Source organism: Uloborus diversus, chromosome 2 (genome assembly GCF_026930045.1).
Source record: "Uloborus diversus isolate 005 chromosome 2, Udiv.v.3.1, whole genome shotgun sequence".
Taxonomy (NCBI): Eukaryota; Metazoa; Arthropoda; class Arachnida; order Araneae; family Uloboridae; genus Uloborus; species Uloborus diversus.
Genome location: NC_072732.1, coordinates 220,613,822 through 220,627,699, shown reverse-complemented (window position 1 = coordinate 220,627,699; position 13,878 = coordinate 220,613,822). Strand labels below are relative to the sequence as shown.

The following is a 13,878-nucleotide window of genomic DNA, read 5'->3' as shown; positions in this document are numbered from 1 at the left end:
TTACAAAAACTATAGAACATATTTTTTACTATTAAGGCAGTATTTTAAAATTCATTAAGATTATTTATGGAAAAAATGAAGCTTCTAATACAATGGCATATTGCTTTCCAATAAGGATGTCATATATTATTACTATTTACAAATGCTTTTCAAGTTATACAACCATACCGGCACACAAGCCCACTACAGACGCATTTTGTATGTAAAGTTCACAAATCTTCTATGATACGGGTGCAAATATTTTCCCAAGTTTCACATTTGCGATTGCCCAAGAAGTTCTTAGCGATTTGCTCCTCAGACGCAACGTTTTCTCTTTTTCACCGAATCTACTTGGTATTGTCGACAACAGTCGGATTCACGCATTTGGATTTGTGAGCAAGGATCCAATGTTCCAATGTCTTCCACTGATCTTTTCGAACTGAAATTTTCTCCGGGACATGGAACTTGACATTGCTGATTCAGAGCAATGACCGAGATGGATCACCGTCGTAGGTATGCAACCCCTCTCTCAGTCTGCAGTTGAGGAATTTCAATTAGTAACTACAAGCATCGAAGTTTCTGACATCATCCAGAAAGAAATGGTCTCAGTTCCTGTCATCAAGGATATCCTCCCACTGTCCTGGAGAGGACACTTCCTTGGGCTGTTCCGGTTCCGCTTCGGGCTCTGCCTCCCTGAGTTGTGCCAACCTCGCCTGTTGCATCTCCAGGTGCTGTTTGCGCCACTTGATGCGCCTGTTCTGGAACCACACTTTGACCTGCGCCTCTGTGAGGTGTAGGGCTGAGGCAAGGTACAGCCTCTCTGGTCCGACCATGTACTGCTGACGTTCGAATTCGCTCTCCAGCCTCTCAAGCTGCTCGGGGGTGAAGATGGTGCGGATGCGTTTGATCTTGCCGCCCCCTTGGGATTTGGATGTGGAATGCCCGTGCTTGGGGCTGGGGCTGCTACTCTGCAGAGCATAGCGACTGTCTGCTTCGGTGCTGGAAGAGTGGGAGAGCCTGGATTTGGCATCTGCAAAAAAGAAAGGAATGTCAGAGTCGTCAAGGTCCGTGAGGTGAAATAAATGAAATCAATCACAAAGCAATTTAGGTCAAATTTGTCAAGGCAAGTGTGATGAGAGAAAGTCATTGTCAAACGAAATGAGCCCACCACGACGCAAGCAACGAATTTTACAGAGTCGGTATACGCCTGTATATGCGTAATGTTAAATTGCTCATCAATAAAAAGTTTAATGATAGAAACTTGCAATTTTAGTTTTTCAAGATATATCTAAGAGTCTACTGAAGTGAAACTTTTAAGGCAATTTGTTTATTTCATAATGTATTAAATTTTGCCATTAGTTACCTTTTAAATTTTGAAAAACGGACTTTTTGACCAGATAAACAGTTATTTAGGAAGATGTGTGTCCCAAAGCAAAAATTTCACTTCATTATAATTATGAACATAAAAATAAAATGTGGTGAAAATTTGAAACTAGTCTGTAAATAGATTTCCAGAAAAGGGAACATTAGTTTTTAAAATTAGCGTTTTGAGAAAACCGCGTTTGAAAGTAAAATTGTACCTACATTTTAATTAGTTCTGCCACATTAATATATAGATGGAGTTATTTTGAACCTACATAGAAACATGAATTCTACTTCGCTTAAAAGCTCTTGATTTTTATAAAAACTAAAAAAATATTTTTGGAAAAAAAAAAGAATTTTGATTTTTTTGAATTCAAATTATGTTTTTCGCAATCACGAGTGTGTGTGTGTATGTAGGCGTGTGTGTTTGTGTGTAGGGGGTATGTGTATGTGTGTAAGCATATGTGTTTGTGTTTGTGTGCAGACATATGTGTGTTATGTGTTTGTGTAGGTGTCTGTATGCATGTGTGTATGTGTTTGAGTGTGTGTATGTGTTTGTGTATATGTATGTGTTTGTGTGTATGTGTTTGAGTGTGTGTATGTGTTTGTGTATACGTTTGAGTGTGTGTATGTGTTTGTGTATATGTTTGATTGTGTGTATGTGTTTGTGTTTGCAGGTGTGTGTATGTATGCGTGTAAGTGTAGGATAGGATATGGACGCAACCTGGAGACGGTTTTCGCTAGAGGAGCAGCATCGTGAGGAGCCGGTCGACGGTGGTGCTGGTGGGAAAATAAAATGATAGGAATTCAAAACCGTCAAGTGAGAACAATAAGCAGTCGTGATTGCTCAAAAAAAAAAAAAAAAAAAAAAAAAAAAAAGAGGTTTTAGGAACTCCCCTTAAAACTTAAAAAACACTGCCATTTTAAAAGGCAGTAGTGATACGAGTACAGTAGGTCCAGCACCAAATGGATATGCATGTATTGTCTTGAACCCCAAAATCCGGCAAATCATATCCCTCACAGATCAGTAGTTAACAAAACTAATTAAAGCAATGTATTCTAGAAAATGTCACATCCAAAATTACATTCTTATTTTGTTGATTTATATCACTATCACCTTTATTGTTGTTCCAAAATGCAAATTTTATTTTATGGTATTGGTTAAATTATAAGGACTTCAAGCAATTCTTACATGCAAAAGGTTTATCACTTTAAGGGGTCACGGTACCTTTCAAGCAATTTCTTTTGATTTATATAAATTGTATATTTCTTTGAAACCATAACATGCATATTATTTCGTAATCAATAATTTATTTTCAAAATTTAAAAATATTGCCTACTTTTTTTGAAAATTCAAAAAATTGAGGAAAATTTCAACTTTTTAAAATCTCTAAGGCTTTTTTATCTTTGTAGTAATTTAAAAAAACGTTTTTTGCAAAACGATCCCTATAATCATCTCTTTGGTTTTTAAAGGTTTAACATGCTCTAAACATTAGAGTAATTTATAAAATGCGTATCCAATGTACAGTTTTGTCAAATATGTTATCCCAATTGCAAAAAGTATTACTTTAAAGCTGTATCTTTAATAGAAAAAAATCCTTAGGGATTCTAATGACATAAAAACACAAAAAAAAAAAAGAGAAAAAAAACCATCATCGAGAAAAAGCAATTTGAAGTTTTTCTTTTGCATAAGAACACATAGGGAGCATGGCATAAAACCACTCATAACTTTTGAAATATTTGAACTAAAGCAATGAAACTTTTCCCCCTGTGTTCAGAATAGTTTTTTGTTTTGAAATAAGCAATAAAAATCTTTTGATCGTTTCATCATTTTTGAGGTACTGTAACCCCTTAACTATTTTATCCTGATAATTTCCGTATTGATAATGCAGTCTTTATCATATTTTCAAAGGAGCGAATGAAATGCATGTTTAAATGGAAGCTCGAAATAGGTTCATTGATGGGAAATAAAATCAGAAAAAACATTGAGTGACTCTATAAATTCACTTAACTCAATCCCTCTTTTGTTTCTTATCAAAGAACGCATTACTAATTTTTTATTGAAACCTACATTTCATTCGTTCTTTCTAATTTTTGCAGCTGCATTTTAAAAAATTAAAAAAAAAAAAATCGTGCAGTCCAAGAGGATGATCAGCATTGATCCGCAAACTCAGGACACACGAGGTATCTTCCCCATGATTCGATCGGGGTGGACAGTTATTGCTTCCCATTGTTCGGGCGGGAAGGAATGCGGCCCGCGTAATCCCTTTCGAACGCGGGGGCTTTGTCGCATCCCTATTAGCCGCGTCGGGCCCGATTAGAGCGCACGCATTCTTTCCGATCATCGTTTTTCGGAGGGATAACACACAACAAAGGGGCGAGGGGACACGTGCGAACACACCAGCTCCCACGTCGTGCCCCCGCCAGAACAAGACCGACACACGTCGAGGGGGGAGGAAGGGGTTGCCGTGCTCGAAACTTCATCGCTCTTTTCAGTGGCGAAAATCGGAATGCAGAGGAATTTTTAATCGGAACTGAAACTTCCCCTCCACAACCACTTCGTCAGGCTCAGGGCCTGATTACTGAATAGGCTAACAAGGCCCTGGCCTAGGGCCACCAAATGGCTTAAATTACTTTAGTTATGGCTAAAATTGTTTCAACCAACGGCTAAAATTATAAAGTTTGAACACAGGGGGGCCTCAAAAAATATTTGACCTAGGGTCCCTAGATATCTTAATCGGGCCCTGGTCAGGCAACGACTAACTAAATGGGAGGCCCAAGACCCACAATGCTTTGAAGGCAGCCTCTCTATTCTATCCCTTAAGTCAATGAAAAATAATGTTTAACATTATTTAAAAGAGATATGTTTTCAATTAATAAATCATCAATTTTCATTATTTTCGCAAAAATGCATGATTTTTTAACGCTATGCATAAGTTTTAAAAAAAAATGGAGCCTCTGGTCCAGGCCTAGTCGGCCTGTGCTGTAATCAGGCCCTGCATTACGTACGACCAAGCTGCATAGACCAACTATGCTGTTGTCTAGAGGGTCTAGGGCCCCTGCTTTTTAGGGAATTTGCTAAAATTGTATTAGCCGTCGAGATCTTAATCGGACCCTGCAAACATAAATAATGAAATCGCTGAAAACTAACTCTCGCTTGTCTATCAAATTGTTTTTCAACAATTCATTGTCTATAAAGTTTGAATCTCTTATATCAAAAATCAATCAGATTTTTTGCACCGACATTTTATTTTTTCGTAATCCGGTTTTTGATATAAAAATAACTTGCAAATAAATTAATGAAACTAACGGAAATTAATGACTAATTCAACTTCATGTCTCATTCAGGTGAAAAACAACCAATTACCTTTGCTGCGGCTAAATATATGATTGAATCAAGGTTTGATTTAATGCAAATATGATATAAAAAATTGTCTGCACGTGTTTCGAAGTTATGTTAGAAATAGCATATCTAATTGTTCGAAAATATTTTTCTCCCCTTGTATGTTTCTTTTCCTTCAGATATTCGAAATGCATATAAACGTAATTCCCGCTCACTATTAAAAGTATGTGAAAGAGACTCTTCCCTCTGAAATGTTTGAAAAACAAATATAATTTACTACGAGTACAAATCAAAATTTCAAATTCCAATTTCAAATTCCAATGAAAAATTTAAAAAAGATTGACGTGAAAACCATATTTCGGGAGCTATTACGTACGAATAGTTGATACAGAAAATATTTTCTCTTAGTCTCAGGCAAACAAGAATCATTTCCTTTTTTTACATTTAAAAAAAAATCTTTCAACAATCACGAGTTCCATATGGATGCTCTAAGTTGTTTTTCATAGTAAAGCAGAGCTGGTGCTCTGCTGGAGAGGTTTCACCTGAGCACATTCTATCTTGTTTGGGTTTTACGAAGGATGAGGTCCTTAGTGACCCATTGCTGTTCTTGGATTTTTTGCAGATATTTGGATTCATGGGGGTTGTTTAGCATTGCTAAACATGCCCGAGATAAGTCAAAAAAAAAAAGTTGTTTTTAATTATTTACAATGTGTTGCTTTTTATTTTCTGAGAAAGGTGGAGGAAGGCCAGACTAGAAAGAAATAACTCAACGCTTATGAAACATCTCGCATCTCATAAGAATATAATCGCATTAAAGATAAAATATTTGATGCTAATTCATTTAAGTTAAGTGTTTCATTTTACTGTAATTCTAGTTTGACCACGTAATTTTGGTTTCGGCTCTAAAATTTGGTAAGCTATCTGAAAGAGTGATAGTAATTTGCAACTGATTTCCACGTTTCAATGTTAGCACATGCATACATAATTAGACTGCTAGAGAAAAAAAAATTAAGGGGGTCCGGGACACATTTTGATAAAATTTTTATTAAATACTTTAGAGTTTTTAAATTGCTGTAACTCAAAATATTCATGGTCAATTTTCAATTTTTTTTCAAAAAATTTTGCACAAATATCTAAGCTTTAATTTTTATTCGGCGATTCGAAAATATTGATTCAATAAAAAGTAGAAAATATTTGAAGAAAAATTTTGGAAAATTCAAAGATACTTTTAAAGAAAATTTTTTTTGCAGTAAACTTTTTTTTTTTAATTCGCCGAATAAAAAAGTTAACTGTTTGAAAAAGATATGCTCTAAATTTCATTACTTTATCTCTATCGGTTCCTGACTTATAAGAGTTTGAATGCAAGAAATCGGGAAAAATTGCATCATATAGAAAAACGCGTTTAAAGTTTTAAAGTTAAATACACATTAGTTAGGTGCACGTAAGTAAAATAATTATATCTTTCGTTCTAATTAAGACAGAAACAAGATTCGAACATCCTTTTAAGCAGATAAAAACGGCGTAATTTTTCAAATGATGAAAAAAAATTGCAAAATTTGACGATTTTTGTGTCCCGGACTTCCTTAATTGAAGTGTCAGGAGTTCAAAATTAAAAATCTAGCTGCCATTTTTTAAGAACTGAAGTTATTAAAATAATCAGTTGAATAAAAACAATGCAGATGTAATCTGACCTATAAAAAGCACAAGAAAAATCTAAGAACCAAAAAAAAAAAAAAAAACCCTCCGGGGTAACAGTGGAGATCAGATTGTCTAAGTGTGTTAAGTTTTGATGATTACAGGGCTCCTGCAATTTTTTCGCTAGAAATTGAAACCTGGATGTAAATTTAAACTAACAAAGATAAATACGCTGAAAATACTTTTGCAGCTTTGAGGAGAATATTCTGGATTGGCACTCCGCTGTGTGGTGGTAAATTGTAACTGCACATATGAGGAGTTTTTCTTCGAAACCCCCCTTCCGCTGCAATTCTAATTTAGGAAGCAACGAACTTATAATGAGAAATCAAACAACTCCGCTTTTTTTTTTTTTTTTTCATAGCGGCTCATTTGGCATGTGTGCCCGGACGTTCGACTGCCAAACTTGGCGACCGCGTCCGCATTCCGGCAACCCTGGCGATGACAAGGCTAATAACACGGTCCTTTTGACATGAAGTGGGGGCCATTTGTCAAAACCCTGATATTGGAGTCAAGTGTTTTGACAAGTTATACGCGTCTCTCCCCCTGGAACGGATTCCTGGGAGAAGAATGGCCTCGGTGGGCCATTGATTCCCGCTTTTTGTTGCGAGCGGGGGTGGAAGGATATCGTCTGCTCCTAATCCGAAGAGCTCCGAGATCGGAGAGAGTTGCTAAGGGACATCATTATTTATATTTTCTTTTATGGGAATAGATCTCGATTGCCATGTATTTTAGGGGGACGTCGTCGTAATTGGAACGCTGTTTTATAAGTAGGTGATAGTTACAAATAAAGGGTATAACGATAACTGAGTTGCCATGATCATCAACACTAGATTATTCAGGATCAAGGGGATCTAGTAGTTCTGTCGTCCTAGGCGATATTAAAAAGGGCTCCGCCCCCCATTGAATAATAATTTTTACTAATAATAAAGCTGAAAGTCTCTCTGTCTGGATGCCTGGATATCCGGAGGATGTCTGGATCGCTGTGACGAGCATAGCGTCTAGACCGTTCGGCCGATTTTCATGAAATTTGGCACAAAGCTAGTTTGTAGCATGGGGGTGTGCACCTCGAAGCGATTTTTCGAAAATTCGATGTGGTTCTTTTTCTATTCCAATTTTAAGAACAAAAATATAAAATGGACGAGTAAATTGCGAAATTATCATAACGTGGAACCGTAACATATGTACGAGTCAATTGGCGAGATACGAAATTATCATAACGTGGAACCGTAACATGAGTACAAGCCAATTAGCGAGAAAATTCACCATACATTATTTGTAAATATACAGGCGAACCAAAAGACCTTTAAATTTTTCTATTACGGGCAAAGCCGTGCGGGTACCACTAGTAGTAATATAAAACTATAATATATTAATGAAATAAAAATAGCAAAGTACTTAAAACTTAAAACGAGTTTCTCCAAACTGGATTTTGCATATCCAAGCACTGGTACACCCTTTAAATTGTCTTTTATAACATTAAAGTAGTGTGCATCTTATGGCAATGAAGCAGATCTTAATATTAAAAGACAGGTAACTAATATTTCCTATCACGCAATTTTCCGCCAATAAAATAAAATTGAATTTCTTGTTAAATTCCGAATTATATTTTGTACACAGTCTAAATTACTTTTTTGTCTTTGTTTTTAGCATTGAAGTAGTGAATCTTATTGCGCTGAAACAGATATTCATATTTAAAAAAAAAAAGTTTCCATTCCGAGGTCGGGCCTGTTCAGGATCTTTCGAGAACTCGATTATAACGTTTAAAAGGTGAGCGATTTCAGAATCGAATGAGCCTCTCGAGTAGTCAACTTCTCGAATGAGGTAGTTCTAAACAGTCACTCGCGAAAAGATATTATTCGAAGATTGCTGTCATTCGAATGAATTATTCGAGTTGAAGACCATTCGAGGTTTTTTTTTTTTTTTTAATAGTGAAATCACTCGGGCCAAGAACGGCTCTCCAATACTTTGATGTTAAAGCATTAAATTATTATTAAAAAGCAAGCAAAAGTTTTTTTACTTTTTTTACGAAGCATATTTTATGGCCCTTTAATGCATGATCTTAACACTTTAAGTCTTAACACTTCTTAAACACTTTAAAATATGCTCTTTGACTTTTATTGCAGTTTAAATCATGAGAAAAAAAATCATAGCTAAATTCAAGGAAGGTTTATGATTTAAATAATCACTCGGCAACACCGAGCTGAAACAGAAAAAACAACAAATAATTTACTACCAAATGGCCCAAAACTTTGATAAACAGAAAGGCATTTTTACAATTCTTAAGTAGTAGTAAAATTTATTCGTCTGAGAATTAAAAGTAGTCATTTTCAACCGCACTATTAAACTTATGCTACATTTGCAAATGCTGAAAAAAGAAATCTGTGTTTTCCATCAGATTGGTTCATTTACAGGTTTAAAAATTATTTTTAAATCACCTTCAGTGAATATTTTCTGGGTTATTGGCAACTATAGTTAATTTTTTCTTGTAGTATTTTAGAAGACTAAAATGGGTATGTCGCAACATGGCAACACAATGCATTTAAGGGGTTACAACAGAAAAAAAAAACACACCACTCCTCTAATATAATACAAAAAAATGTAGCAGGCACTGCCCATTTGCTCTAAGTGTTTGCATAACACACAACCCTCATGCCATTATTTTGTGATGAAACAAAACTATTGCTTTCTGAAAATGTGCTTCCTAAAATCTGCGAAATCTGAAAAAATTGGTGAAAAAGAACTGAAGGCATTTTTGTGAAACAGTCGCTCGGTTAGCTATTTTGTAATGAATTTTCAGACCGAAAGCAAAATTTTTAACGATATTATTTTATTGCAACCCGTCTAAATATCATTTTTGTTTAAATACAAAAAAAAGTGCTTTACAAAAAAAGTGTGATTATCCGAAAACGCGATGCAACCGAGAGCATTAAAAATAATGATTTGTCTAAAATCATTGAAAAGGCGTAAGTTCACAGCAATGTACAGTGGATTAGATAGTTTGAAATGTTTATCCTTTTGACTAACTTGAAATTAAATTCTTAAACTTATTAAAAACTTATTAGAGTTAAAACTAAAACTTCGGAATCAGTTACTTATTTGAGCAATTTCAAGACAAAGTGCTTAAACTAAACAATTGATTTCAGAATAAATTTTTGTTGGAAAAAAATGCTATATTTCTTTATTGCCGTCGAAAAAATTTTGAGAATTAAAAAATGAAATCATCAGTTTATTTAGATTTATAAGTTTATTGCATTAGATATGATTCATGACATTTTTTTTTTTTTTTTTTTTTGTAATCTGTTGGATCAGCGAGAAAGCACAAACAGTAAAGTTTTTACTACTCGTGCAATCTCGCTGATCCCAGCTATTACAAAATGAAGTGACCTATTTCGCTTCCAGTTTGTCCGCCCTTTTTCCGTGGTCAAGATATAATACATAATTTTCATTTTGCTAACGTTCATATTTTATAACTCGTAATGTTAGGGACTAAAGTTTTTCAAAATGAGAGCAATTTAGTAAGCACTCATCTTACATTAATATACTTTTGTTTATGAGAATAATAGTGGAATATTTAAAATTCACAAGGAAACATAAATTTCAAATTATAAACACATACTACATTGGTGAAAAGTCAAATACAGTAGTCGCCGCTGAATGTCATCACGGTTAATGTTATCATTCGCTTAATGTTATCAGAATTACGAAGTCCCGGAATACTTGTATGTTAACACACGTTAAAAAAGTCGGATATTGTAATCAGCGTCTTCGTTTATTGTTATCACTTTTTCATAAACTTTTAATTTTTCCCCCGTTATTGTTCCTTAATTAACAGAAATACATAGGCAAACACTAACGAGACTAACTTTCTGTGTATCATTTTGTGGTTTTCAATAGCAGTTCAAAATTTTTCTAGGAATGAAGCTACAGAAAGTTCGCCCCCCACAGACCACAGACTCCCCCTAAGAAAACTTTCTTTTGCACCTAAAAAAATTCAGTCGCTGGAAATGGCATTGATGTAGGACCTCCATTGTTGCCATTGCTTTGTAAACTATTAAAGAATTGTGTCGAGATTGAAAACAAAGCGAAGTTAAATTAAAATTTAAACAACAAGCAAAACCATGCTGGAAAAACTGAATGTGCTTTGAAACTGGTTTACGAATGTAAGGGAAAACGGTTATCTTTTACTTCACCTATTACTATGTGATTAAAAATTGCATCATTTAGCTTTAACTTTTTATAATTCAGATATTTCCATTCTGTTAATTTAATAATTTATAATTTGAAAGTGCGTTTAGTTGAGTCACTGTGATTTTAATTTGAGGTTTCCAAAATAAATACACCTTAATTGGAAAAAAAATCATTATTTTGTGTTTCCTGGATTCTTTTTGGTTATTGTTATCAGTCGGTTCTTGTTATCAAATTATATTTGCCCCAAAACGATCACATTAAGCGGCGCCTACTGTAAATAGAAAGGCATTTAATGAATTATATAAGTAATAATGTTGTGGTTTTTGGAACACCAGAGCGAAAGCGAGCTAAAACTACTTTGATCAATTTAACCAAACGTCTGTTAAGAAAAGACAGGGGGAAATGAATGATTTAATTTTAGCACAATCATTAAGTTTAAAATTAGCTTAAAAGTAAATTTACTGCTTCTTAATTATGCAATTTCCATGCAATGTTTGGGGTATGTTAAAGAAAGAAATTACATTCGTACATGTGTATTTATATAGCAAGTGTTATGTAAGTACTGCATGCAAAAATATTAATTTTATGCGTAAGAAAATAGTCAAAAGGTTATGCGATAAGACCCTATTCGTTGGGTTTCTCGTTTCAACTGGAATGGAAATGCAGAAGAAATTCGTACCCGTCATAGTTGACAGGTGATTTTCTAGATTAGATAACACAAGGCCCATCCATAAAAAAAGATGCTAATTAAGATGCGGAAATAAAGATGTGGTTATTATATATGGTCAATTTGCACTTGTACACCTATCATAAAGATTTTATCGAAAGTAAATACCGTTGATATTTTTATTTCTTAATCTTTTCATGAAACTAACCACAGATGATTTGTAACCAGGATGACGAAAACTAGTCTCTCATTTTTTTTTTTTTTTTTTTTTTGACAATGAGCTAAACTTATTCTCGTCGTCATGATGACCAGAAAAATCTAAAGAACATCCACGACGGTATAGTAAGCAATTCGTAATGGGAAAAATGGACATTCTCTGTTTTCAAATCATTTTTTTTTCAAGGAAAAAGCGGCGATACATCTCATTTGCATTATCATGTAAACATGTGAAAGGTTGCAACAAGGATACGGCTAGTGAAGTAAATAATGTTTTGCAGTATTTTACAGAATATCGGTTAAAGAATTTAAAAACATGCGCAAGGGCAAGCTAAACAAATATAGAAAGAAATAAGCGCAAAGGAAATTTTATTATTCAAACACAAAACTTGAGTGTTATGCTTAAATTTTAACAATTTGAGTTGTCAAAATACATCTATCTCAATAACTTTTTATCGTTTTATATTTTAAGCCTAGAATTGAATTGCACACATACTTATTTGAAAAGTCATCGCATGTGTATATATATATATTTAAAACTAAATATGATTTCTGGCAATTTTTTAATCTCATTATTGTTGTCGAAATTATAACTGATGAAGACTAAAGACAGTCCGTATTTTGTAGTAAAAAACGAATTTTAGAATTGTCTACTCATGCATGAAAGACCAGAATATTTTATGCAATTATTGTCAGTAATTAAGTTTTTCAGGTCAAACATTAAATAAAATTTACAAATAACGATACAAATACACTTGAATGCCATTATTAATGTTAAGTAATTATTTCTGCGTAACTTAATACTTTTTTTGTATGCGAAAACTGAATACTTGATGTAGCACTATATATAAAAAGCTGATGATTTTTTTCACACACAACATAAACATTAACTATTTGCAAATACAAGTGTTACTGAAATCAGCTGTAAAATGTTCAAGACTTAATTGACTAAATTTCATTCACTTTTGATTAATTAGACTAAATTTCATCTCACCGAAGCTGCACATATACTAAAAATGGGAGTTATGATTGGGCAAAATTTTGAGTCATCAAAAGAATGAAATATTTCAAATGAACTGGTTTAGTAATAATTAAAGATGTCAAACTCAATCAGCAAATCAGGTTTTAAAATCTACTTCTGAAAAAATATGATTATTTGATTAAGTGTATGATAATTTTTATATTTTAAATTGAAAAGTATGCTTCTTGTTTCAATTTGTTAATTAAAAATAATAAAACGGGCTCAAAAAAAAAAAAAAAAGACTGCTGTGAAACGTGATTAAATTCGCGCTTTATTACAAAATTCTAAAAAGGACTCGATTAAAAAATAAATCAGTTGCATCAAGATAAGGCATCAAAGCCTATACATTTTTCTCTGAAGCAATTGGAACAAAGTTTTAAAGAACATCGACAATAATTTGTCAAAAAACTTTCTTATTAAGAGTAAATTGAAAATCTTCTTCCTCCTCGAAACCAAGGATTGACTTTTGAAACTGTTATAGTAACAACTTGCCTGAATTATCTTTTAAATTTAGAAACAGAATCACCCTTAAGAATAAGTGAGGGAGGAAAACAAAAAGAAAATACCTTTTGTCACGCAGCTGTCGTCCGGGGAAGTGGCAAAAAGTGCGGTCAGTGCGCTGCGAGGGGTCGCCGTCGGTTGGGGATAGCTGCTGCGGGGAGGAGAACGATCCGTTCGGCCACTGTCCAGTCCCAGAATGGCTTCGATGGTGAACGATTTCTTGGTCCGAGATTTGATGATGGACGTCGGGTAGGGCTCGAAGGAACGGGGTACGCTGTCGTAGAAGCTGTGGTGCGTGTACCCCATGGGGGGACTGGGGGTACCCGAGGAAGAGGTCACCGAAGAGTCCGCGGCAGAGATGTCCACATACGGCTGGCAGGATAGGGCGTAAGGGAAAGGTAGCATGGTGGCTTGCATCGTACGAAAGGCTCTTGGTGGTGGAAGTCTGATATCAGTGGAACAATTTCCTCATTCGATGCAATTTCTCCAAGTCAATAGAACTAGGTAGCAGGAAATGTGGAGGACCTTCACGTTCTAAGTCTTGGAACAGTCTCAGAGCAGTAAGTTTCGCTAGGAGATTCTGAAGCTATATCACTTGAACTAGATCCAAAAAGGAGATTTTTCTACACAAAACTTGGTTTCAATCGTCCGTGTATATTAACAGAAGTAAGTCCAAAGAATATGTATCAACAAACGTTGGAATATTAAGAGTGTTCGCACAGAACGAACGCGCGGACTGATGTCGGTTTGCAAGATGATGGAGTCGAACCGCAAGGTGGTTAGAAGAATCAACCCACTGAGCATGGATAAAAAAAAAGGGGGAATCTTTCTAAGAACGTCGTATTCGATGGGAACTTGGAAGGCAATTCTACATGACAGACGATGAAGTAGGTATTTGTAGCGTAA

At 34.6% G+C, this 13,878-nt stretch overlaps 1 protein-coding gene across 1 annotated transcript; it reads right to left on the bottom strand.

Annotated features, from left to right (window-relative positions):
* Positions 1-584: 584 nt before the first annotated feature.
* On the bottom strand, positions 585-13,377 carry LOC129216834 (homeobox protein Hox-A5-like). Its single transcript, XM_054851050.1, has 2 exons — positions 13,038-13,377; positions 585-1,009 (listed from the first exon to the last, which is right to left on the bottom strand). The coding sequence occupies exons 1-2, from the start codon at positions 13,375-13,377 to the stop codon at positions 585-587; spliced, it is 765 nt and encodes a 254-aa protein (XP_054707025.1).
* Between the last annotated feature and the right edge of the window lie 501 nt (positions 13,378-13,878).